This window comes from Tachypleus tridentatus, chromosome 9 (genome assembly GCF_004210375.1).
Source record: "Tachypleus tridentatus isolate NWPU-2018 chromosome 9, ASM421037v1, whole genome shotgun sequence".
In the NCBI taxonomy this organism is placed as follows: Eukaryota; Metazoa; Arthropoda; class Merostomata; order Xiphosura; family Limulidae; genus Tachypleus; species Tachypleus tridentatus.
This window is the reverse complement of record NC_134833.1, coordinates 159,192,239-159,219,665: the sequence shown is the minus strand read 5'-3', so window position 1 is coordinate 159,219,665 and position 27,427 is coordinate 159,192,239. Positions and strand designations below refer to the sequence as shown.

At 34.2% G+C, this 27,427-nt stretch overlaps 1 protein-coding gene across 1 annotated transcript; it reads left to right on the top strand.

Moving 5' to 3' along the window:
* The first annotated feature begins 238 nt into the window (after nt 1-238).
* On the top strand, nt 239-20,704 carry LOC143227544 (protein pellino-like). Its single transcript, XM_076458978.1, has 10 exons — nt 239-264; nt 3,410-3,539; nt 4,466-4,567; nt 4,904-5,098; nt 6,144-6,336; nt 9,214-9,269; nt 10,126-10,224; nt 12,434-12,649; nt 13,947-14,062; nt 19,986-20,704. Exons 1-10 carry the CDS (start codon nt 239-241, stop codon nt 20,110-20,112), a joined length of 1,260 nt encoding a protein of 419 aa, XP_076315093.1. The 3' UTR covers nt 20,113-20,704.
* The last annotated feature ends 6,723 nt before the right edge of the window (nt 20,705-27,427 follow it).

The following is a 27,427-nucleotide window of genomic DNA, read 5'->3' as shown; positions in this document are numbered from 1 at the left end:
TATTCGCGGTAGCGTGATATCACGCGAATGGGTCGTTAAAAAGGCGAATATTTACTGATTTTGATGCTTATGGATTTTGTTAAAATATAATTTTTTTTTGTTATAGAATAAAACAAAATAGATCACAAATATATTCACCTGTTTAAAAACTTCTAGTTGTTATTTTGGCGGTTTTTACTTATTTGTATAACAAACCTTTAAAGCATATCAGGAAATATTTTCTAGGGTATTTTTTAAGATGGATGAATCAGTTGGAGATCTAGAGTTTGTTTGTTTTTTAATTTCGCGCAAAGTTATACGAGCGCTATCCGTGCTAGCCGTCTCTAATTTTGCAGTGTAAGACTAGAGGAAAGGCAGCTAGTCATCACCACCCACCGCTAACTCTTGGGCTACTCTTTTACCAACGAATAGTGGGATTGACCGTTACATTATAACGCCCCCACGGCTGAAAGGGCAAGCATGTTTGGTGCGACCAGGATTCGAACCCGCGAATCATATTACGAGCCTAACGCCTTAACCCACCTGGCCATGCCGGGTCCGATAGCTTACGAAACACGTGAATTAAACTGTTAGGTGAGAATAAGGCTGAATACATCTCCATTTAAAGTCTAAAACAGCTGATCAGAGGAAATATAACCAATCAGCAGTATTCGATTCCTACAGGGTATTCTTAATTCAATAGTGGGATTGACTGTCACTCTTATAATGGTCAAAATATGAAGCGTGCACATCGGTATATGTGATTATATCTGAACCGTATAGATGCTCATTCCATATGAAGGTTGAAAATTGATAGTCTAATAGTTTATATAGATATATATATATTTCTACAACTGAACTTAACACACTATTGTATCATTCAAAAAATATGTTTTATTGTTGTTATCTTTCTGGATTCGGTCATGTATTTTTCTCCAAAACACACAATAGATATTTCAATGTGTTCACTTGCGTATCAAAAGATTCTGTGTTCGATTGTACCTTTATATTTATTAACATACATTTAGTTTTTCTAGAACCATTAAGAGCACGTATATAAACATCATTCTGTATGCAAACTGAAGATTCATAAAATTGTTTTTTTTTTTTTAAATTTCGTGCAGGTTTAAAACAGCTCTTGCTTTATGTGATAATTAAAGTCAAACCAGACAAGTTAATGGTAGGTAATACAACTAGTACAGTGGCGCTTATCGTGTAGTCCAAACACAACAACGTTCATTATTGTTTCGTTAGATAGAAGTTTCATTGGAAGGTTCTGGATGGTAGTGTTTAAAATGGATGAGATGTCACGAACGTTGTTTGTGATTAACTGTCGTTAATTTGAATATACAACGACTAATTGCTTAACAAGAAAAACTGGCAATTTCAAGATATTTCGAAAGAGCCGTTTTCCAAACATGAAACCGTCTAACAGAAAATGTTTCTATGGTAAACAAAGTAACAAACTGGTGTTTTAAATAATATTTTCGTGAGATACGCAATTTCTATAAATTGCTTTACTGAAGATTAATTTTGTCAGCATTTTAAAACAGCTCTTCCGAATAACTTTCTTGATGACCGCTGCTGTGTAGAAGACAAATCCTAAACAGAAGATGAACCACTGTGTAACTTTCTGGAGTGTCTTGTCACTTTTCGTTTCTGCATTGACCTCGGTACGTTGAATTCTGTCCTAATTAAAAAGTAATTTTCAGTTTAATCGGAAATTTACCAAATTCTCAAAACCAGTAGAACTTCGCAGCACGGCCCGGCATGGCCAGGTGGTGAAGGCACTCGACTCGTAATCCGAGGGTCCCGGGTTCGAATCCCCGTCGCACCAAACATGCTCGCCCTTTCAGTCGGGACAACATAGAATTGTGACTGTAAATTACAAAAACTAGTCCACTAAAACACAGCTAAAACAGGTAACTTTGTACAGACTATAGTTCAGTTTTATATTATTGGATATAGTAATGTGCATAGCTGAAAGATCAGTATAATAAAAGTAATAAATATATATGTATAATGTTAAGAATTTTAAGTTGTTTAGTCTAAACATTTATGTTATGATTTGTAGTCATTCTGGAATGAAAAAGGCATAATTTATTTGTTTTCTAATTTCTTACGGTGGTTACAGGTACAGCTGAACCTGTACAGATTTGTTAGTGACAATAACAGAAATATATACATTTTTTCTTATGAAATGTTTTATGACTACCTGGGTATCGTAAGGATTTTGCGAATAAAATTTAAAAAAATACATGAGTATTTTTAATCTTAAACTGAAGAATTACTTTGCATGCTGTATAGGCAATGTGCAAATAGAAAAAATGACATAAGAAAAACATTGCTCAATGAAACTCAAGATTTAGTAAAAAAAAAATCTAACATTTTAAGTATGGAAACACTAATGTTTACATCTGTCAAATTTTGTGAACATATGTTTACTAATTTAAAAGTTACAGCATTTTTGGAAAACTTTAACAAGCACTAAACAGTTGTGAGGTTGGTCCCAGGGACTGAGTCTGTGCTGAAAGTGTTAAAATGACCATTTATTTTAGACTTAAATTTGTTTATTATGATCTTTAAAATTGCAAAGTTATTAGATTAAGAGAAGTTTTTACTTATTTCAGTATTTTGTTAAACGATATTTTAAGCATTTGAGAAGACAGAAGTAAACTGAAAGTAATGTATATTATTTAGTGAACACTGTACATATGCATATAGCTAAATGAACTTATGTCATATCAATAAAATACATATTAAAAACTAAGCTAGTAGCATAATTAGATAGTTACATAACAGTTAGACCATCTTATCGAATAAGAGATTGTGAGAGTTGCATTATAGTTTTCTGGTTTTACATATAAATAATAGTTGCACAAACATGCACTAATTAAGAGTAATTATTTATATGATATTGTGCCTCTAGAAAAGTAATAGACAGTGAAATGTTGATGTGCAATACAAGCATGTTTTAACAGGAGCTTACAGTTTCATTAGAAAATCAAAATGTGACGTAATGTGTGTATTGCACACGTAGGTTGGTTGCACTTGTGAATAAGAGTTTGCCATATAAATCACTTTTACATCGTAAAGTGATTGATAATGACAGTAAAAGTGTTTAAAGCACAGGAGATAAAAATATGCTTTATCTCTGATGTTTTTATAGTCTGTCTTGTTGAGATGACAACAATGCATACTTGGTAATTTATATCCTGATATAAAGCACAGTGGTATCTTTTTGTGACACCAAACGGGTGAAGTACTGTGCATCTTTAGACTGAAGTTGGGTTTCTGTTGTTTGAAATAATATCATTAAACCTTCTACGTTGTGTGACGTATCTCCACAAAAGTAACGATAGATGTAAAAATGCAGTAAACAGTATTGCAAATTATGGTGAGGTTAACATAATTTCTTTTTCCGTCGTAGATATAATGGTTCCTTGCCACAAGGTGAAAAAGGCAGACGAAGAAGCAAATTCGTCTTGTATAAACGGCCAGTACCTAACGGAGTTAAAAAATCTATACATTATGTGGTTAAACAGCCTCAGTCCTCAAAGGTGAATATTTATAAATACAAGTATCAAAACAAAGTGTGTTTATGTAGTGGTTGAACCAAAACTTGTAACATTATTATATGATTCATTTTAGATGGTGCTTGGTACAATGTTTTATTTCTTGATAGTACATGAGTTAGTGACCATGTGCATAAAACACTGTCAAGTCTGTGTGTGTCTTTTCATTATTCAAGGTGTTTCAGTGAACAAATACTGTTGATAAAAGGTAATAGTAAGGTGGTTCTTACCATACAAAAATTTAAAAAAGAAACACATGAATCTTTTGTAAATGCATTAGATTGATTGACTTCTTGACTGTTGCAAGTATTATTTTAAAAATGGTTTTTCATGTACTTTCAGGCATAGCTACTGAAATTCTTCCCTGGAATTTTTGGCCTGTCCACCTGATTAATTACACTAGCATGCCTTCAAAACTTAACATTCAAAATACAGAAATTTTTGTTTCACCACCTTTGTTTTAGTTCTTTTTATATTTTTTTCTCTTTCCATTTTTCTCGTCTCTATGATTTCAAATTCTCTGATTTAAAAAAAAAATTTCAATTATTTACCTACTTTCTAAAATCCTGTTGCTAAATTTGACCCAATGTAAACAAATAACAGCAAGTGCACAAAAATAATAATAAAATGTCCTCGAATTTTGAAAGTAAGATTGAAAGAATGTATCATTAGCTTTAAAAACATTACCCTATAAAACAAAGCAGCTTTTAAACTAAAGCCTGAGATTTGAGCATTTTAACTAAACCTTACGGTGAACAAGTTCAATAAGGTTTACATTTCCAAACATTTAACTTTTAATTTTACATACAAAACTCAACCTAAAAGTATGTGTGTTTCAACAGTTAGATATTAGGAAATTTTAGGACTAAATCCAACATGATCACTTGTATTGGTTGTTTCTTTATCTGCAGGCAATCTTGGATAGTACACAACACTCCATTTCATACACATTGTCTCGAAGTCAGGCTGTGATTGTGGAGTACATGCTGGATGAAGAAACTGACATGTTTCAGGTAGTTACTTATGAAATATTGAAGTAAAATGAATTGTTAACTTAAAGAAAATTACTGAGTGTTACCACAGAAATTGTGTTTAAGGTATGAACACTTCTTAGCATTTCATACAATGTCATTTCCTATACAATTAAGTTTAACAGATACAGTGATTGGTATTTTTAGGGAATACATGTGGAATATAAAGAGGTTTATTATCCCTGAATTGTTGAATTGTTTTGCTGCTAAGTATACCTTTAGTGATCAGTAACTTTCTATTAAAGAGTTCTTTTTAAACTTAGGCTTTGGTTCACACATTAAGATAAAGTAGAAGTAATATTTTTAATACCTTTACAGATTGGAAGGTCGTCAGAATGTCCAATTGACTTTGTGGTGATGGATACAATTCCTGGTGACAAAGCCGGAGACTGCAAAGTTACACAGAGCACAATCTCAAGGTTTGCTTGCCGATTTCTCGTAGAACGAAATGGAACTCACACAGGAAGAGTTTTTGCTGCTGGCTTTGATTCTTCCAGGAACATATTTTTGGGGGTAAATGTTTGTGTTGTAAAGTTTAAGAATTGGTTCATGTGGATGATTTACAGTTGTTTAAGAGCCTTAAAGTGAGTAGTATGGGCACATCTTTTTTTTAAGCTCTGTAAGTCATAAATTATGTGTAAGTGTACTTTATTGTATTTTTTCACATTTGTGCAGAAATTTATTGAATGTTTGAGAGTTTTCATAGTGAGCTACTCACTAAATATTGAATTGTATGCATGTGTATGAGAATTTCAGTTTCCATTTTTACTGGCTGGAGTTTTCACCCCTGGATGTACATTATGATAGGTTATCTTACGACATGGAAAGTTGCTTCCTTTATATGTAATTGTAAAAATGAATGCCCATAAAAACTGCAAAACTGAAAGTTTAAATGTATGGACCCACTGAATCTCCATACCAAATTTGTTGAAGATTCATCTATGGAGGGCAAAGTAGTGGTAAAAAGTGCAAAAAGACCCTTTACAAACTGCAAGATGCAAAACTGAAAATGTGTACGTACCCTTGCATGGACATAATGAACCTCTATACCAATTTTGTGGAAGATTCATCCACATCCTGCAAAGTAATTAGATGGACATACAAGAGACAGTACTATTATATTTATATAGATAAGTAGTTAGACACTACTATTATATTTATATAGATTATTAGTGCTCTCTAAAGTGCAAAAACTTAGCTAGTAAACCTCTCCATTGGTGAGTAATTAGAGTTTTTTTTATGATGTGATAAAGTTTATCAGCTTCAATGAACTCCAAAAAAAATTAAAACTTTGAGAAATATATATATGTGATTTAAAATGTACTAATTACACATTCCTAAAGGAAAAAATATTGTAATACAACAACAGTTGCATGCTTTTGATGGATTATTGCACATATGAAAAAAACAAAACCAGGGAAAAACTAGAATGGGAACAGTGTAATAAATTACACCATGTTTTAAAATTGGGAGAGTATCTAATTTTTATGGTGCTGTCATGCAAGAGACATGAAAATATTTGAAATAGAGAAAGAATAATTGAATGTTATTTCAACAGGAGAAGGCCACCAAGTGGCAGCACAATAGTGAAATTGATGGGCTCACTACAAATGGGATTCTAATTCTTCATCCACATGGATCCTTCTGTGGTGGATCCTTGCCTGGCGTGTGGAGAGAAATCTCGGTTGATCTGAGGAGTCTATGCCCCGAGAGTCTCACAGATGCAGACTACACCACAGAAAGGAACAAAAGTAAGTCTGTTTCTTTACAAGATGCTTATTGTCTCTCACTACACCACAGAAAGGAACAAAAGTAAGTCTGTTTCTTTACAAGATGCTTATTGTCTCTCACTACACCACAGAAAGGAACTTTACAAAAGTAAGTCTGTTTCTTTACAAGATGCTTATTGTCTCTCACTACACCACAGAAAGGAACAAAAGTAAGTCTGCTTCTTTACAAGATGCTTATTGTCTCTCACTACACCACAGAAAGGAACAAAAGTAAGTCTGCTTCTTTACAAGATGCTTATTGTCTCTCACTACACCACAGAAAGGAACAAAAGTAAGTCTGTTTCTTTACAAGATGCTTATTGTCTCTCACTACACCACAGAAAGGAACAAAAGTAAGTCTGCTTCTATACAAGACACTTATTGTCTCGCACTACACCACAGAAAGGAACAAAAGTAAGTCTGTTTCTTTACAAGATGCTTATTGTCTCTCACTACACCACAGAAAGGAACAAAAGTAAGTCTGTTTCTTTACAAGATGCTTATTGTCTCTCACTACACCACAGAAAGGAACAAAAGTAAGTCTGCTTCTTTACAAGATGCTTATTGTCTCTCACTACACCACAGAAAGGAACAAAAGTAAGTCTGTTTCTTTACAAGATGCTTATTGTCTCTCACTACACCACAGAAAGGAACAAAAGTAAGTCTGTTTCTTTACAAGATGCTTATTGTCTCTCACTACACCACAGAAAGGAACAAAAGTAAGTCTGTTTCTTTACAAGACACTTATTGTCTCTCACTACACCACAGAAAGGAACAAAAGTAAGTCTGTTTCTTTACAAGATGCTTATTGTCTCTCACTACACCACAGAAAGGAACAAAAGTAAGTCTGTTTCTTTACAAGATGCTTATTGTCTCTCACTACACCACAGAAAGGAACAAAAGTAAGTCTGTTTCTTTACAAAACGCTTATTGTCTCTCACTACACCACAGAAAGGAACAAAAGTAAGTCTGTTTCTTTACAAGATGCTTATTGTCTCTCACTACACCACAGAAAGGAACAAAAGTAAGTCTGCTTCTTTACAAAACGCTTATTGTCTCTCACTACACCACAGAAAGGAACAAAAGTAAGTCTGTTTCTTTACAAGATGCTTATTGTCTCTCACTACACCACAGAAAGGAACAAAAGTAAGTCTGTTTCTTTACAAGACACTTATTGTCTCGCACTACACCACAGAAAGGAACAAAAGTAAGTCTGCTTCTTTACAAGATGCTTATTGTCTCTCACTACACCACAGAAAGGAACAAAAGTAAGTCTGCTTCTTTACAAGACGCTTATTGTCTCTCACTACACCACAGAAAGGAACAAAAGTAAGTCTGTTTCTTTACAAGATGCTTATTGTCTCTCACTACACCACAGAAAGGAACAAAAGTAAGTCTGTTTCTTTACAAGATGCTTATTGTCTCTCACTACACCACAGAAAGGAACTAAAGTAAGTCTGTTTCTTTACAAGACACTTATTGTCTCTCACTACACCACAGAAAGGAACAAAAGTAAGTCTGCTTCTTTACAAGACGCTTATTGTCTCTCACTACACCACAGAAAGGAACTAAAGTAAGTCTGCTTCTTTACAAGACACTTATTGTCTCTCACTACACCACAGAAAGGAACAAAAGTAAGTCTGCTTCTTTACAAGACGCTTATTGTCTCTCACTACACCACAGAAAGGAACAAAAGTAAGTCTGCTTCTTTACAAGACACTTATTGTCTCTCACTACACCACAGAAAGGAACAAAAGTAAGTCTGCTTCTTTACAAGATGCTTATTGTCTCTCACTACACCACAGAAAGGAACAAAAGTAAGTCTGTTTCTTTACAAGATGCTTATTGTCTCTCACTACACCACAGAAAGGAACAAAAGTAAGTCTGCTTCTTTACAAGACGCTTATTGTCTCTCACTACACCACAGAAAGGAACAAAAGTAAGTCTGCTTCTTTACAAGACGCTTATTGTCTCTCACTACACCACAGAAAGGAACAAAAGTAAGTCTGCTTCTTTACAAGACGCTTATTGTCTCTCACTACACCACAGAAAGGAACAAAAGTAAGTCTGTTTCTTTACAAGACGCTTATTGTCTCTCACTACACCACAGAAAGGAACAAAAGTAAGTCTGTTTCTTTACAAGACACTTATTGTCTCTCACTACACCACAGAAAGGAACAAAAGTAAGTCTGTTTCTTTACAAGATGCTTATTGTCTCTCACTACACCACAGAAAGGAACAAAAGTAAGTCTGCTTCTTTACAAGATGCTTATTGTCTCTCACTACACCACAGAAAGGAACAAAAGTAAGTCTGCTTCTTTACAAGATGCTTATTGTCTCTCACTACACCACAGAAAGGAACAAAAGTAAGTCTGTTTCTTTACAAAATGCTTATTGTCTCTCACTACACCACAGAAAGGAACAAAAGTAAGTCTGCTTCTATACAAGACACTTATTGTCTCGCACTACACCACAGAAAGGAACAAAAGTAAGTCTGCTTCTTTACAAGACGGTTATTGTCTCTCACTACACCACAGAAAGGAACAAAAGTAAGTCTGCTTCTTTACAAGATGCTTATTGTCTCTCACTACACCACAGAAAGGAACAAAAATAAGTCTGCTTCTTTACAAGACACTTATTGTCTCTCACTACACCACAGAAAGGAACAAAAGTAAGTCTGCTTCTATACAAGATGCTTATTGTCTCGCACTACACCACAGAAAGGAACAAAAGTAAGTCTGCTTATTTACAAGACGCTTATTGTCTCGCACTACACCGCAGAAAGGAACAAAAGTAAGTCTGCTTCTTTACAAGATGCTTATTGTCTCTCACTACACCACAGAAAGGAACAAAAGTAAGTCTGCTTCTTTACAAGACCCTTATTGTCTCGCACTACACCACAGAAAGGAACAAAAGTAAGTCTGCTTCTTTACAAGACGCTTATTGAACATTTTGATGCTGAGTTTCTGTTAATGTGAAGGTCCCCGTAATACCCTGTTGAGTAATTCTTATGCGATCACTGCTTTTAACTGTCTTACTTTCAATAGTTATAAAATATTATGTTCAGAGCCAATAAGTACCTTCCATGCGTTCGAAGGACTGGTTTTGTTGAACCTCTTATTGGCCACTTACCGTTCCATAATTACATGAAAATAGCTTTGAATGCTGGTAACTGTTTCAGAATATACACACTTGTTCTTTATAAGTGCACAGTGTGATAGGAAAGAGTTGTAGGTGTTAATATAAATAATAAAAGGTTATTTTTCATGATCCCGTAACACGCACTGTTAAAATTAGCAGACATTTGTACATCACGTAAGAAGAGGGATCAGAACCAGTAACCTTCAGCAAGGAATGAAATAATAATGGTAAGTTTAAAAGACGATTTAGAAAAGTATTTGTAATATTGGTAGTGAGAAGATGGTAAGTTCAGGAAAGACCGACGTATATTGTAAACATTCTTAAAAATAAGATTTGAAATTAGGTTAACAATAGTTCCTTGTAAACACGATTAAATACAAACATTTCTGATACACAAAGTCTGATAAAAATAGACAAGTGTAGAGATTTTGTTATCCAATATGTGAAACAATAATTATACTTATTTATATATCAATAAGTTTGTGTTTCTGGTTCCAAGAGTTAGGAGACCATATCTGTCTCCACTGTATAAATTGACAACTGTAAAAATTTGTTTTTTGACAAGGTATAAGTTGAACATATCTCCAGTGTCTTCATATGGCTTAAGTTTTTTAGTTTTGTATCATACAGATTGAAGATGAAACTAATGAATTACAAGATGGAACATTAATTGATCTGTGTGGAGCAACATTATTGTGGCGTTCTTCAGATGGATTGAATAACTCTCCTGTAAGTTATGCTATCGAATTATTAATGGATCTTGTTGTAAATCTTTCTAAACTTCAGTTCCGTTAGTTCATCCTATTAAACTTTGCTTAAGTGACCTTGTTAGAAGAATCCAACATTCATATTGACTTATTGTACAGGTGGTTTTTTTACATGATAGTTATCCGTCAGTACTAACATAATGGTTACTTGTCATACAGAGTTTCTGTGATGGTTACACTTCATACAGATATGTTTGTTTTTTCATATTAAATTAATAATTTGTGGAGTGTTATCAAACATATTTTCTTGTCTAGATTTAAAGGTCATCTAATCTAATTAAGTACAGTTATGTTACTATATCTTGATATAATATTTGTTGTATAGATGGGTGCATTTCTTATGCAACTTTTCATGTGATTCTAACTGCAGTACAAGCTTCTAATTAATTTTGGAACTTTACATTTCTAAAAAGTCTGTTTGAAAGTATAGTGCATACAAGTTATTTTTATTCAGTAGGGAAATTGTGCTTTGATAGTCTCTTATGAGGTTGTTTGAAAAATAATGGTGGATTTTAAATTTTAACTTTAATAAGAAATAAAAATATTTAAAAGCAACTTTATTAATGAGAAAAGGAGTCTACCTAGTGAAACTACACACTTTTGCTGAAAAAAAACAAAATTCTTTAAAGCCATTATCTGCTACTGCTCAGTTGTTCCCATCGAGGTAGATTCCTGTACATGATGAGAGAACCTTCCATAGAAGGTTCTGTACTCTTTTTCAATTTACCTCCTCTGAGATTTAAACATCCAACCATATGTTTGCCGTGCATGAAGGGGAGGAGAGGATCCTGGTGGTTGAAGGATCCAACCCTAAGACACCAATTTGGCCTTAAATTCCTGTAGATGAGCAGCCTTGGAGTAGCCCCATCAGGGTCAGTTGGCTGGCCCATTTGGGTTAGGGTCAATCGACTACCAGAGTTGGACATTCTTAACAGGTGTGGTGAGTGGACTTTGTGTCTGATACTGGTGTTTGGTTATAGTGCTCGCAAAATCCTGGCATTGCAGTATGTCCCCTTGTAGGGTTCCGTGGTGGGTGGGGACAGTGGTCACTGAAATATTCTTACTTTGTTATGGATACCCCATTCATAAAGGAAAAAAAGAATAAAGTTGAGAAAAAAAAGAGAAAATTGTTAAATGGCAACAAATGGATGACTCTTCAACAGTCATCGTCACAATCTAGCTCAACACCTCGATTTCTCATTCTGCATTCATTATCTGTGAAAACCTTAGGGCAGATTTCTGTCATGGCCTTGTCATGGTTAAGCCTTTGTGCAGTTAACTGTTTGTTGTCATGAAGGATCCAATTTTCATTGTAGGTGACAATTTGATAAAGAAATGGGTCATTTCTGTTGCATAAATCATCGTAGAGTACAGTTAAAAAGAGTGATTTTTTTCACATTTTTACTGAGCTCATGTGGAACCCGCTTGTTGAGTTTCTTTCCCTTTTCCAATTTGAAAATTGTAAAAATACCTACACCTAATTCTTCTGCCATTTCTCAAATTTTGACATGGGTTTCTTTTCACTAATACTCTAAATTGGTTGTTTTCAAGATCAGGGGACATCGTCTGCCCTCCGTATCTTCAAGATCATATCATTACAAAACTTTTGGAACCAACATGTACTGTATGCTCAGAGGTGGTTCCTTTGCCCAAAGCTTGGTTGATATTGCAAGCTGCTTGCAATGCATTATGACCAAGTTTGGATTCATGCAAAGTATTTTTTTTCCAATCATTAATTGTTAGGGTCTGGAATTTTGGAAATAAAGTTTTAGAAAACAATAAATGCACATGTGTATAGAATAAAGCTTTAGTTTTTCAGTGGTATACATGAAGTTGTACAAAGTACTGGTTTCTTGTCCCTGTAAGTGACTAAAATTTTAATATAAAAAATCTGTCATTGTTTTTTAAACTTTATTTTTTTATGTGTGAAAACCTAGTGTGTAGTACACTTATTATTTTAGTGAAAATTTCTCACATGTGAGTATTGATAAGGAGAGAATAACATTTTGACCTTCCTAGGTCATCTTCAGGTTAAGAAATGTTCTCTCCTTATTAGTAAAAGTGTTAACACCCATACCAGCCGTCCTGAGATGCATTTTTATTTCAAGTGAGTTTCTGTCATCAAGGACAAAGGTATGAGTAATGTTTAGCTATCTTGTGTTTGATTGTAGACTAGAAAACATCTAGAGGAAATGATAGATGAACTTAATGCTGGTAGACCTCAGTGTCCAGTAGGGCTGAACACACTAGTTATTCCTCGCAAATCCACCATATCATATAATGAGAAACAGCCGTACGTATACCTGATATGTGGCCATGTACAAGGTCTTCATGACTGGGGACAGGACAAGAACTCTGATGGCAGAACTTGTCCAATGTGTTTAAAAGTAAGTTCTCAGTTCTGCAAAAGAAATTAAGAACCACATAAAGTTTATGATAGCAAAATTTTGGACTTGAATATCAAAACTTGAGTATAAAAAAGTGAAATGAATATATTTTAAACATTGATAAAGGAAATGTATATTATTCGGCATAAGTTTTTTTTCTAAAGATTTATCAGACATTATTAAATATAACAATAAAGTAAAAGGAATATTCTAGTTGGATACTGTTAAATGTTTCTATAAATTAGCTTTAAATTATTTAATAGCACCAGTAATTTGTTCATCTAAATCCAAGGAAGAGTTGTTTTGAAGACAAGTACTTTACAGGAATTATTAGAAATCTGTTACCATCATTAACATATGGAGCACAAGTAGAAAAGTTAGAGAGACAGTTTGATAGAATGGTAACAGGAATTATTAGAAACCTGTTACCATCATTAACATATGGAGCACAAGTAGAAAAGTTAGAGTGACAGTTTGATAGAATGGTAACAGGAATTATTAGAAATCTGTTACCATCATTAACATATGTAGCACAAGTAGAAAAGTTAGAGTGACAGTTTGATAGAATGGTAACAGGAATTATTAGAAATCTGTTACCATCATTAACATATGGAGCACAAGTAGAAAAGTTAGTGACAGTTTGATAGAATGGTAACAGGAATTATTAGAAATCTGTTACCATCATTAACATATGGAGCACAAGTAGAAAAGTTAGTGACAGTTTGATAGAATGGTAACAGGAATTATTAGAAATCTGTTACCATCATTAAGATATGTAGCACAAGTAGAAAAGTTAGTTACAGTTTGATAGAATGGTAACAGGAATTATTAGAAATCTGTTACCATCATTAACATGTGGAGCACAAGTAGAAAAGTTAGACAGACAGTTTGATAGAATGGTAACAGGAATTATTAGAAATCTGTTACCATCATTAACATATGGAGCACAAGTAGTAAAGTTAGAGTGACAGTTTGATACAATGTCCTAATTCAAGTTCCATTGAATTTGTGTCATCTGCTGAGCAATAAAACCTTTTGGAAGAACAATTCTTGCGATTAACGTATTAATCAATGTACAAAACTAGATATGAATGTATAACAAATCAGTCATTCTGTTTAGAGTTTTATTTATTCTATCAAATAAATTGTTATTCTCTGTATCCAAATATCAATGTTTGTTTTCTGTAGTAGTTTCTAATTAATCTAAAATTATTTATTCATTTGCCACTGATGTTGTGTATATACATGTGCATTTATGTACATATTCACCTTGGGTAGTTTTACTGTCACACTCTAGGTTGGGCCTATTGTTAAACTTTGTATGGGAATTGAGCCGGCCTTTTATGTGGACAGTGGTCCTCCAACGTTTGCCTTTAATCCATGTGGTCATATGGCATCGGAACAAACTGTTAAGTAAGGAGAAAACTTCTTTACTTGCTTACTTAAAAAGTTTATTTTAGGTTTCTTAATCATGTAAGGACAATGTTTTATCAGTTATGATTTAAAATAATCTGATTATAAAAAAACAAACTTCTGAACATTGAAGTTCAGAATTAAAGGTGTTAAATAGTTAGATAATAAATATGAGTTATTAAAGTGGTCACAGCTTTATGTATATATAAAACAAACTACATGTTACAGTTACACTGAAGGCCATGATGATAGAGTGATGGTTAAAGATGTGACTTACATAGTTACATCACCTCTGATTTACATGATGTTATCACGTATTGCACACAGCCAAAGATCTTACAAATCAGATCTGGAAGTTTCTTCCACACCTCACCATCATCCTTATTCAAAATAATATATTTTACCAGTTCTGCTGATTCTCTATCACATAGTTCCATTTAATGTACTTTACCCAAACAGTTTTATACTGCATGTAATTCAAATACCATATTAACCCTCACCAGAAGGATGGGTTAGTGTGCATGTCATTATTTCTTTCAAAGGTACATTAACAGTTTCATTACTATTCACAAACATTAATATATCAAATCATAGTTTGTTTAATGTTAGTTTAAATTTCTTAATTTCAAAGGGAAGTAATTTATTTCATCTAGTTTAAGTGTAATTTGATATTTGTTCACTCTAACTTGTCTCTCTTTGTGTTTAACATGAAATCAGTATAATGTAATTGTCACAGCCTTCTGTCTTCGTTTACAAACGTATAAACCAGAATGTCTGACCTGCTTGCTGTGTTCTACTGCTCTTTCTTTCCAAATTAGCGATAATTGTCACTGAATTGTGCTATTACATAATTTATAATCACAGAAGAATGGAGTTTGGATTTGCCAAGTAATATGCAATGTTGTTCTCAATAGAGATTTTTTACTTATTTTTCCTGCAGTTTGATAGTTGGTGTTGTCGTATTCAGGTTGACCAGCTAATGGAATTATTTTGAGGCAGTTATGCCTTTTGTTAGAAAACCAACTTAAATTGTATTAGTTAGGACTTTGAATGCTTTATATGTGTTATTATTTTTGGTTTCTTAAGTTAATATTTGAAGTAAATAAAAGTTATTTTATGTACTAGTATCATTATTACAAAAATAGTATGTTTGTTTCACTTGGGGAGAGATGACAGAAAAAAGAAAAGCCAAAAATAGTATGTTTATGTTCCACTTGGGGAGGGATGACAGGAAAAAGAAAAGCCAAAATAGTATGTTTATGTTCCACTTGGGGAGAGACGACAGAAAAAAGAATAGCCAAAAATAGTATGTCTGTTTCACTTGGGGAGGGATGACAGGAAAAAGAAAAGCCAAAATAGTATGTTTATGTTCCACTTGGGGAGAGACGACAGAAAAAAGAATAGCCAAAAATAGTATGTCTGTTTCACTTGGGGAGGGATGACAGAAAAAAGAAAAGCCAAAAATAGTATGTTTTATGTTCCACTTGGGGAGAGATGACAGAAAAAAGAAAAGCCAAACATAGTATGTCTGTTTCACTTGGGGAGGGATGACAGAAAAAACAATAGCCCAATTTTTTTAAAAATGTATCATTTATTTTTATAAAAATAAGTAAAACATAAATTTTAGAAACTTGTTAAGTAAGAAAAACTTAGATAATGACAAAAACCATAACTTTCTTCATGGGTTTTTCTTATAAATAGCTTTTGCATTATGTCATACAGTTAATTTCAGTGACACAAGTTTTGTGGTTTAAGGCTTGTATAGAGGGATTATTTGTTAAATGCATCTCAAAAAGTAAAATTAAATGAAAACAGATATAAACTGTTTTGGACAAATATGTGTAATATTTGTTCACAATCTGCACTCATTTTATAAAGAAAGCAGAACAGTTTTGATGTATTTTGGTGGTTACAAGGTTGGTCTAGTCCATATTGGATTAGGGTAAAGAAAAACAGATAAGATATAAAGTTTTACTGAGAAAAAATTCATTAGTTAGAAGGTTTTAGAAGTTATGTAAATTTTATATTTAATATTAACATAAAATGTGCCTTGTACTGTGATTAATTTGAAATCTGAGTTGCACTCTATTGTGTTTTCACAGACAATACCTTAGAAGAAATACTTAATTAATTTTTATTTTTTTTAACTCAAGATGTCTAATATTTGCTAAACACTTGTCAAGTTTTCAAAGAGGTGCACTTTACTACACCAAACGTTCCAAATAGATACTTTATTGGTTATCTGGTGGTTACAAGATTGAGTGGTTACTGAGCTCATGTGGTAGAGTTATTTTGCTTTTATACATTTGAAACTTTAAACGCTGTGTAAATTATAATGTAATACTGTGATACATCAGAGACGGGAGCTTGATTATATTTGTGTGTATATGTGTTATATTGATTATTATATTACAAACAGTTAATTTATTTAAGTATAATTTAAGGACAACAAGGGACCTATTGGCCCATCTTGGCCATTAAGTTCAGTAAACTCTATAATAAAGCATTCGAAGCCAATCTTTGACATTCAAATATTTATCAATCTTGAAGACAGTAAAATAACTTGTATCACCCACATCTGAAAGCAGCTCATTCCAAAGGCCAACCACTGTTAACAATTACTCCTACACTGACAAAATCTGGATGTGAACACTTTGAATTCCACTAGTAGTTTTAAACACGTCGGTTAGATCTCATCTAACTCTGAAACAGTTTGAAGTAAAGAGCTCAGCTACTTGTGAGGAAGAATAATAATCTGACTCTGAAACAGTTTGAAGTGAGGAACTCAGCTACTTGTGAGGAAGAAGAATAATCTGACTCTGAAACAGTTTGAAGCGAGGAGCTCAGCTACTTGTGAGGAAGAAGAATAATCTGACTGAAACAGTTTGAAGTGAGGAGCTCAGCTACTTGTGAGGAAGAATAATAATCTGACTCTGAAACAGTTTGAAGTGAGGATCTCAGCTACTTGTGAGGAAGAAGAACAATCTGACTCTGAAACAGTTTGAAGTGAGGAGCTCAGCTACTTGTGAGGAAGAATAATAATCTGACTCTGAAACAGTTTGAAGTGAGGAACTCAGCTACTTGTGAGGAAGAATAATAATCTGACTCTGAAACAGTTTGAAGTAAGGATCTCAGCTACTTGTGAGGAAGAAGAATAATCTGACTCTGAAACAGTTTGAAGTGAGGAGCTCAGCTACTTGTGAGGAAGAAGAATAATCTGACTCTGAAACAGTTTGAAGTGAGGAGCTCAGCTACTTGTGAGGAAAAAGAATAATCTGACTCTGAAACAGTTTGAATTGAGGAGCTCAGCTACTTGTGAGGAAGAATAATAATCTAACTGAAACAGTTTGAAGTGAGGAGCTCAGCTACTTGTGAGGAAGAAGAATAATCTAACTGAAACAGTTTGAAGTGAGGAGCTCAGCTACTTGTGAGGAAGAAGAATAATCTGACTGAAACAGTTTGAAGTGAGGAGCTCAGCTACTTGTGAGGAAGAAGAATAATCTGACTCTGAAAGAGTTTGAAGTGAGGAGCTCAACCACTTGTGAGGAAGAAGAATAATCTGACTCTGAAACAGTTTGAAGTGAGGAACTCAGCTACTTGTGAGGAAAAAGAATAATTTGACTCTGAAACAGTTTGAATTGAGGAGCTCAGCTACTTGTGAGGAAGAATAATAATCTAACTGAAACAGTTTGAAGTGAGGAGCTCAGCTACTTGTGAGGAAGAAGAATAATCTAACTGAAACAGTTTGAAGTGAGGAGCTCAGCTACTTGTGAGGAAGAATAATAATCTGACTCTGAAACAGTTTGAAGTGAGGAACTCAGCTACTTGTGAGGAAGAAGAATAATCTGACTCTGAAACAGTTTGAAGTGAGGAACTCAGCTACTTGTGAGGAAGAAGAATAATCTGACTCTGAAACAGTTTGAAGTGAGGAACTCAGCTACTTGTGAGGAAGAAGAATAATCTGACTCTGAAACAGTTTGAAGTGAGGAACTCAGCTACTTGTGAGGAAGAATAATAATCTGACTCTGAAACAGTTTGAAGTGAGGAGCTCAGCTACTTGTGAGGAAGAAGAATAATCTGACTCTGAAACAGTTTGAAGTGAGGAGCTCAGCTACTTGTGAGGAAGAATAATAATCTGACTCTGAAACAGTTTGAAGTGAGGAGCTCAGCTACTTGTGAGGAAGAATAATAATCTGACTCTGAAACAGTTTGAAGTGAGGAGCTCAGCTACTTGTGAGGAAGAATAATAATCTGACTGAAACAGTTTGAAGTGAGGAACTCAGCTACTTGTGAGGAAAAAGAATAATCTGACTCTGAAAGAGTTTGAAGTAAGGAGCTCAGCTACTTGTGAGGAAGAAGAATAATCTAACTGAAACAGTTTGAAGTGAGGAGCTCAGTTACTTGTGAGGAAGAAGAATAATCTGACTCTGAAACAGTTTGAAGTGAGGAACTCAGCTACTTGTGAGGAAGAATAATAATCTGACTCTGAAACAGTTTGAAGTGAGGAACTCAGCTACTTGTGAGGAAGAAGAATAATCTGACTCTGAAACAGTTTGAAGTGAGGAACTCAGCTACTTGTGAGGAAGAAGAATAATCTGACTCTGAAACAGTTTGAAGTGAGGAACTCAGCTACTTGTGAGGAAGAAGAATAATCTGACTCTGAAAGAGTTTGAAGTAAGGAGCTCAGCTACTTGTGAGGAAGAAGAATAATCTGACTCTGAAACAGTTTGAAGTGAGGATCTCAGCTACTTGTGAGGAAGAAGAATAATCTGACTCTGAAACAGTTTGAAGTGAGGATCTCAGCTACTTGTGAGGAAGAAGAATAATCTGACTCTGAAACAGTTTGAAGTGAGGAGCTCAGCTACTTGTGAGGAAGAAGAATAATCTGACTCTGAAACAGTTTGAAGTGAGGAACTCAGCTACTTGTGAGGAAGAAGAATAATCTAACTGAAACAGTTTGAAGTGAGGAGCTCAGCTACTTGTGAGGAAGAAGAATAATCTAACTGAAACAGTTTGAAGTGAGGAGCTCAGCTACTTGTGAGGAAGAAGAATAATTTCAAGGCTGTTTGGAACCAAATTTTAATGTTTATATTAATAGTTTTGTACTATTTGTCCAATGTTCCAGTTTTCAGCATGTAAGCTGTTATGTTTAAAGTATTATACTGCACAATTAAATAGCATTTCATATATTTTTTCATACTGCCCCATTGATTGGTTCTAGTATGAACAAAAAGCTTACTGGACAATTGGGACAAATGAAGTGATAGACCAGAAATGCTTTTTATAAATTCTGATTTTGAGTCGTAATGAGAAAAATTAAGAGAACCATGGAAGCTAAAAACATCTGTGGTTCACTTGTTGTTATAACAGTTTTTAATACTTGTGTATTTGAATAAGATAGGAGTTTAAATATGTTTGTAATAGTGTACAATTTAAACTTCTATGGGTTACGTAGCATAGTAATAAAGAGCTGGTATAATAGTTACTATCTTCTGAATGTAAGCATGTTGACAACAAAAAGTGTTGAAGCGTGTATCGAGGGCTTTTTGTCAGTGGTATCCATGTTGAAAAGATGCATTTGTCAGTGAGTTTTAGAATAGACAAATTGCTTTTTTTATTGTGATAAATATTTATTACTCAGTTCAGCTGAACTCAAGAAGGAATACTGTTAGAGATATTGCATCATGCCACTGTTTAGTCAACTAATATTCAGTGAAATATTTTTATCAGTAAACTTAGAACAAATAATTTCCAAATAGTGAAGTTTTTCAGATTAATACACTACACCATTAACCATCACTTTATATGAGTTTATAATTAATTATATGTTTGTAACTTCTACAGCATTAGTGTGTCTGTATTAATTTGTGGAAATTACAGTTTTTATATGTAGTTTTTCAATATTTAGCCTGTTATCTTGCAGGTACTGGGCTTCTGTACCTATCCCACATGGCACCAATGGTTTCCAGGCAACATGTCCATTTTGTGCAACCCCCCTCTTCGGTGACCCTGGCTATGTCAGACTCATTTTTCAAGACCATGTTGACTGAAAAGATTATCGTTAATGCCTGTCTTACTTTGAACAAAATTAAGACTTCCACAATGTCTATTTCACACCATCCAAATCAAGGCCGTTAGGGTTCGCCCAGCGATTCTTCAAATCATCCAGCTTTCGCGACTAGGAAATTATACATACTACCATCCACTATGGTCCTCCAGCAACTGTGGTAAAGGTTAAGGCCAAGAGGGAGTCAGTTTTGAGATGTACCTGATGCCTGTGTTCAGTATCGATATATAAATTGGCCTCCTGTGGTTCGAGTGTACAGGTTATGTTGTCTCTGGGAACCGTGTAGAAAAATTTGTATTTTTTGATTGCCATGAGTTGATCTTATGGATTTGTATAGTCTGTATATCCTTTTTATTTTCTGTGGTATCTTATTGACTGCTCCCTTGGATCAGCTCACTTTAGTTTTATTATTTTTAGACAGAAGTGATGGAATTGGGCTGGTGGGTAGCCACAAGCAGTTGGCTTTAGTGATAGAATTGTGTGCAATGAAATGTACTATTAAAGCTACTGGTTATCTTGTGTTAACATACCAGCCACACTTCCAGCAAAGGAAATAAAGATATTTCTTTATCAAATGTGTGTGGTGTTCTCGTTACAAACTTGTAATAACTAAAAGTCCAAACATTAAGGTTTTTCTTGTCAACTAATTGTACCTCACACGTTTTTTTAAAGAGGACTTTCAGGGAAAAGACTGTGTGGATATGACTGTTTCATGACGATAAAAACATTAAAGAACTTACTGAATGTATAAATAAGGTTTAAATATATACACCTCATAACTATAGAAATATATATATAAAACCTGAAGTTTTTGGAAATGTTGTGGTTTCATGTACATAAAGAATCAAACATTTTGTATTTCTACACACAAACAACCCACTCAGTAATAAATATTCAATCAGAATAATCTAAGGAAATGGTGTATTAAGAGTTGATGTTGGTTTTATATAGAATCCTGCCTTTAAGAGTTTGTCGTGCTAATGTAACAAACAAATCTCCTAACATTTTGTAAAACCTGCTACCATTGGCTATTGTAGAATTGAAATTATCATTAATATAAGATGTAGTTTCATATTTAAAAAAAAAAACATCTGAGTAAAACAATGTAAATATTTCTGTATATTACTCAAAGTTTTAAGTTGTACAGATTTGGAAGAATGTTTTTCATAAAGGTTAAAATATATGTATACACAAAAATCACATACAGTATTAGACATTATAATCACTCGCGATACTAGAAACTTGTCTCACCTACACGTGTGATAAGAGATGTAAATATGTCAGTGACACATAATGTTTAGTTGTGTTGACAAGAACTGGATTAAAACAAGTTTGGAAACACGAATATAACCTGATTTACTTTAATGCAAGTGTTCATCTGTGGCTAGTAATTAGAGGGTTGCCTAGGTCATTCCACAGTGCGATTCGATTTCCATTACCGTCAAATGTGCTCGTCTTTTGAGCTTTAGGGGTATTACATTTGATTTTGAGTAACCGTAAAGCTAACAGAAATCAAACTGCCGCCCTTGTTAAAATGCTAATTAATAGACGTAGGCAACCGCCGCCAACTCTTAAAGTGCCAAATGTTTGTTTTTAAGTTTTGTTTGGTCTCTAATTTATTATAGAATAACTATGTTGCTTAATATAGAATTAGGTGTAAAATTACTGTTTTTTTACGTTGTAACGTATAATCTCCGCAGTTTCTTTAGTTTAAATAAATAGCAAGTTAATTTTATCCACATTGTGTCTGTGTTATGTGTGTCAAGCCACAAGATTTAATTTACTGAATAATATGTGTTCGAACTCGACCTCTGACATGACGTAAACAACACAATGAAATATTCCGTAACTAGTAAGTCTTATAACCGTGCGCTGAATTAAAAGTGTAAATATACCAATCAATTTTCAACAAACAATAAAATAGTATTGTATTTTGCAAAATATTATTTTATTAAGATATGAGGTAACATGTATAAATCTTGTATTTTGATATTTTAACAATAAATATAAAAATATACCCTGATCGATGATGTGTAAATAGCCGTGATGACAACATGTAGTTTTCATAAACTCTAGTGCTAAAAAGATGGGTCTTCTGTAAGAAAAACACAAGCCCCGATTATATGAACTTCATATCTGTCTCTTGTTAAGCAGTCTGTGATATGCTAATCGCTGGTATCGAAAGCTGGTGGTTAGTTTTCTAAACCTTTATACTTACCTTTTGCCCAGTAGTGTCGTCAAGTTCTTTTAAAACTGTTCGAAGAACGTAACTGTTTGTTTTTGCAATAAGTAGCGTATTCGCCATTTTTTATTATCTTGAGAAGGTTTCGTAATGAATTCATACACAGAAAGTAGCTTGGGAACAAATTTGAAGTAGTCACGCAAAATGTCAACATTGGTGAATTTTAAATATAAAAATTAACGTTTTTGTAATAAACATTTAAATCCATAAGCCTCACTTGACTATACGCTGGTAATTATTGATAAATATAGAGGACTTAAATACACTTGAACACTTTAGTAAGTAATAAATTGTACATTCGTAATATTTTTATTCAAGTTCCTGGATATGCTATTGTTGTAACGTTTAATGGGCTCTATTGGATTATTGAGCAAGACTGGTCCAAAGATAACACTATGTAACAAAAGTTTCACTTTTTCTTGTTCCTGGGCAGAAAGTGTTATTTTCTAATTGCTTATACCTAAAGTAAATGTTGTTTTTTTTGTTTGTTTGGAATTTCGCACAAAGCTACTCGAGGGCTATCTGTGCTAGCCGTCCCTAATTTAGCAGTGTAAGACTAGAGGGAAGGCAGCTAGTCATCACCACCCACCGCCAACTCTTGGACTACTCTTTTACTAACGAATAGTGGGATTGACCGTTACATTATAACGCCCCCACGGCCGAAAGGGCGAGCGACGGGGATGCGAACACGCAACCCTCAGATTACAAGTCGCACGCCTTAACACGCTTGGCCATGCCGGGCTCCCTAAAGTAAATGGAATAGACCTATTTGTCTTTTCAAACTTTTCTTTTCTGACTTGGGTAATGAAATTTTTAAATTTACCCATTTTCCAGAATATTCCAGGTAGATTCAGTGCTGAGTAGCTGAGAATTTTCTTTAACTTAGAAAAATTTTCTAGAATGTTGTAGAATTAACGAGAATTTTCAAGAACATTTTAGAATTTTCTGGAACTTTTCACAGTAATATATATATATAGGGGCTCACCACTTCAGTTTAGTTCTAGTTGCCTAAGTGAACACATAGACCTATCTGATTTTATCAGAGATGGCATCAAGAAGCTGCAAGCATTCTTCAGATGCAATTTGTCAAAACGAGAGTGAAAAAGTACTCTGTGACAGCATCTGCTAAAGTGTGTGAAGCCCACAAGGCATATTTCAGCATGCCTGTCGTGGATCAATACAATCTCTGGGGACTTCATTTTACCCGCGAGCACTTAAAAAAAAAAAAAACTCTAGAAAGTCAGACGTACAATTTTCGCTTGCTTGAATAGTAAGGTTTTATATTATACAAATTTTAGACCTTTTAAAATTCGGTGCACCTCAGAGAGAAATACAACAGCGTCAAGATCCTGCTAGAAGCCTTGAAGTATGATGAGTATGGCTGGAAGGTTATCGGAAACTTTGAAATGGTGACATTTCTGATGGGTCTCCAAGGAGGTTTTACCAAGTTTACCTGTTACCTTTGACTTTGAGACAGCAGGGACACTACAACAAGAAGCACTGGCCACAATCGACCGAATTCTCTGTGGGGAGGAACAATGTCAAGTGTGAGCCATTGGTGGACCTCCAGAAGGTGTTGTTCTCACCACTGCACATAAAATTGGGTCTTATGAAATAATTTGTCACAGCTCTTGATAAGGAATCGGCAGCCTTCAAGACTTCTTCCCCAAGCTGTCTGAGGCACAAATAACGAAGATCCTGGAGTGCATAGAATTATCCAAGAAGCTCAGTAGCATTGTCGCAGTAGTTAGGGGCTCCTTGGCGATCAGTCACAAGGCCGAAAATTATGTGGAAATGGTTAAGGCTCTGGTGAAAAACTACTGCAAAATGGGCTGCAGGATGTTCCTGAAAGTCCACATCCTTGACGCTCATCTTGACAAATTTAAGGAGAACATGGCAGCATACATAGAAAGCAAGGCGAGCGCTTCCACTAAGATATACTGGACTTTGAACGCCGCTACCAAGGAGTGTATAACGAAAACAGGATGGGAGACTATATTAATGGGAGACTATATTTGGGGCCTGATTTACATTACAGTCGCAAATTTCGAAAACCTACTCACATCTAAACATTTTTGTATAACTTTAATATAAATACATGTAAATTTTGATTCACTTGTTGTCTTATTCAGACCTTATGTAAATGAAAATGTGCAAATTTGCCGTTTTTACATAGAAAATAGGTTAATTTCATTATCCAGGTCACAAGAGCAAAGTTTGAAGGGAATAATGGCCATTTTCTGTACTTTTACAACATAAGCAATTAAGAAATAACACACGTACTATCCAGGAACAAAATTTGTGTTATAAAGTGTAATGCAAGTGGTGCGCTGAATCGTAGAGGGCGCGAGATTGCACCTTGGAGGCAAGAATGTATTCGATTTTTTAAAGAAGGGAATATAATTTATATTTCGAGCAGAGCGCCAACTGTTATATGTTAAAAATAATGCCAAGCTCAGTACACACAACAACAGTGAAATAGTTTCCAACGTACGCTTTAGCCAAGTTTACTCTTAGGCCTAATTTAAAACATAACATTTTTTGAATTTTTGCTTAACTTTGATCAATATACAACTTGAAACTCACCGAGTATCTAAGTGGTAAAATTGATGCAATAAACTCCAATACTAACACTAAAATCATAAGCTTACTGAATACTCTTTAATTACCGATTTATTTCTGATTGTTTTACTACTTTACTTGATCGTAGTTATATCATATAGATGCACCTTTAACTTCCAGTGTGCACAGTTGTCAAATAAAGCTGTAATATTAATAAAATGGGTAAGTGCCAAAGATGCCTACAGTTTGTCAACTGCAGTAAATAAAGCATTGTTTGTTCTGTTATGGCATTTCGAATCGGCGAGACAAGAGGAATCTAATTGAGGGTTCTCAGAAACCTTCAAAAACTATTACTTAAACAATTTTAAAATGCTTATGCTGCACAGAAGCCCTGAAATTAAGTGGTATTTGACCTGCCATGCTTTTGGCCTCTAAGTCATTGGTATTAGTATTTTGATATAAACATTATTGAAACATTTTTCATTGTTTCAATTGTCATTTCAAAAGCCCAGTGCACATAACAACTTATAACTGTGTCATTTTAAAATAATGATATATGTGTTCTAAATACTTAAACTTGTGTACATATAGGTGGTACAACAGTATTGCCGATTGGTGTAGATCACATAAGTTCCCTTTTATAGTTGATTGTGATTTAACTCGTAGCTCTTAAGCAAATACCCAAAGAAGTGTGGCTGGTTTCATTTTATACATTTATTTATTTATTTCCGATAACTTTATCAATGTTGTCTTCAATTATATTTCGTTTTTATTTTAGTTATTCACTAAATGTTATGTCTCTTTATCTTAACTTGGATCTTAAATTTCTGTCTCTTAACTCTTGGTATTTTTACATTTTCTTACACGTTCCTCTTGGTCTGGCTAGGTGGTTAAGGCACTCGACTCGTAATCCTAGGGTCGCAGGTTGGAATCCCCGCCGCGCCAAACATGCTCGCCCTTTCAGCCCTGGGGGCGTTATAATGTGACAGTCAATATCACTATTCGTTGGTAAAAGAGTGTTGGCGGTGGGTGGTGATGACTAATTGGCTTCCCTCTAGTCTTACACTGCTAAATTAGGGACAGCTAGCGCAGATAGCCCTCGAGTAGCTTTGCGTCAAATAAAAACAACAAGAAAAATATTTAAACACTTATTAATATGCTTGTATTAACTTTCTATTAAAATCCAGAAAACTAAGAGACCACTCCGTCCCACCACGAGTGACTCAGTGGTAAGTCTGAAGGCTTGTATCGTTAAAACCTGAATTAGATACCCGTCATAGGCACAACACAAATAGCTTATTACGTAACCATGTGCTCAACAGAAAATCAACAAGCACTATTTCACAAAGTGAAGCCATTTCAAAAATATAAAACACTAACTTTTAATATTGTAACATAAAGACAATTTAAACACATTTCTTTGTAAAACAAAGTCTCTAGTGTAATGATGACATTGTGATTTTTTAACTAAAAGAATGGTGGTGTAATTTTAACATGTTTATTGTTTATTTGCTTGTTTATTGCTCTCTGTGCAAAGCACTCAATGACTTTGCACAAGCTGTCCCTAAATTGGAAGTGGGTTTATGTGGAGACACAAAGAAGTTTGAGGTTTTAGATTTTATATTTTACAGTTTTATTGGCATGTTTAGAATTACATATAAGGGAAGTAACTTTTCAGTCCTAAGTTAACCTTTCATTAACCACGAATTTACATAAGTATATAAATATATATATGTATATAGTAGTTTGCATATCTACTAAAACAGGCCAGGCATGGCCAAGTGTGTTAAGGCGTGCGACTCGTAATCTGATGGTCGCGGGTTCGAATCCCCGTAGCACCAAACATGCTCGCTCTTTCAGCCGTGGGGGCGTTATAACGTTATAGTCAATCCCACTATTCGTTTATAAAAGAGTAACCCAAGAGTCGCCGGTTGGTGGTGATGACTAGCTGCCTTCCCTCTAGTCTTACACTGCTAAATTAGCGACGGCTAGCACAGATAGCCCTCGAGTAGCTTTGTGCGAAATTCAAACCATTTTCAGTTTTGTAATCCCATTCTTGTTATTTTTCGTTGGCTTGTTTTTTGAAGTTATGTGTTTAAATAATTCAGTTTCCAATTTATGTAATGATAACGTATTAGTTTTTGTTTTATAATTTTCTATTACGTTATAGTCTTTAACATAATTTTTACGCTTGCAAACTAGGCTAACTGCATAAACCTAACAAGCAGATTAAACCCACTTGTTCAGTTTTATGGCTTAAACGAAAGTATACTGACCGATCTACTCTACTAGCCAAAAACTGTGTTTCTTGAAACTTTGACTTTAAACCTTATGGGAAGGTTTTTAGGTGTTTTAGGCCAACATTATTAAATTTTTCGATTTTATTGTCGTAATTATGACCCACAGATGTCTTCAGCAAACATCCAAATTTTATTATTAAATATATAAAATGAAACACTATTTTGAGATCCTTTTCGGTGTCGCAAAATTTTGC

Bases quoted from the DNA above. Each gene is read 5' to 3' on its own strand.
- LOC143227544 (XM_076458978.1), top strand. From the start codon at position 239: ATGGATGAATCAGTTGGAGATCTAGA. The intron at 5,099-6,143 runs GTAAATGTTTGT...TTATTTCAACAG, and splicing joins CCAGGAACATATTTTTGGGG to GAGAAGGCCACCAAGTGGCA. The intron at 14,063-19,985 runs GTAAGGAGAAAA...GTTATCTTGCAG, and splicing joins GCATCGGAACAAACTGTTAA to GTACTGGGCTTCTGTACCTA.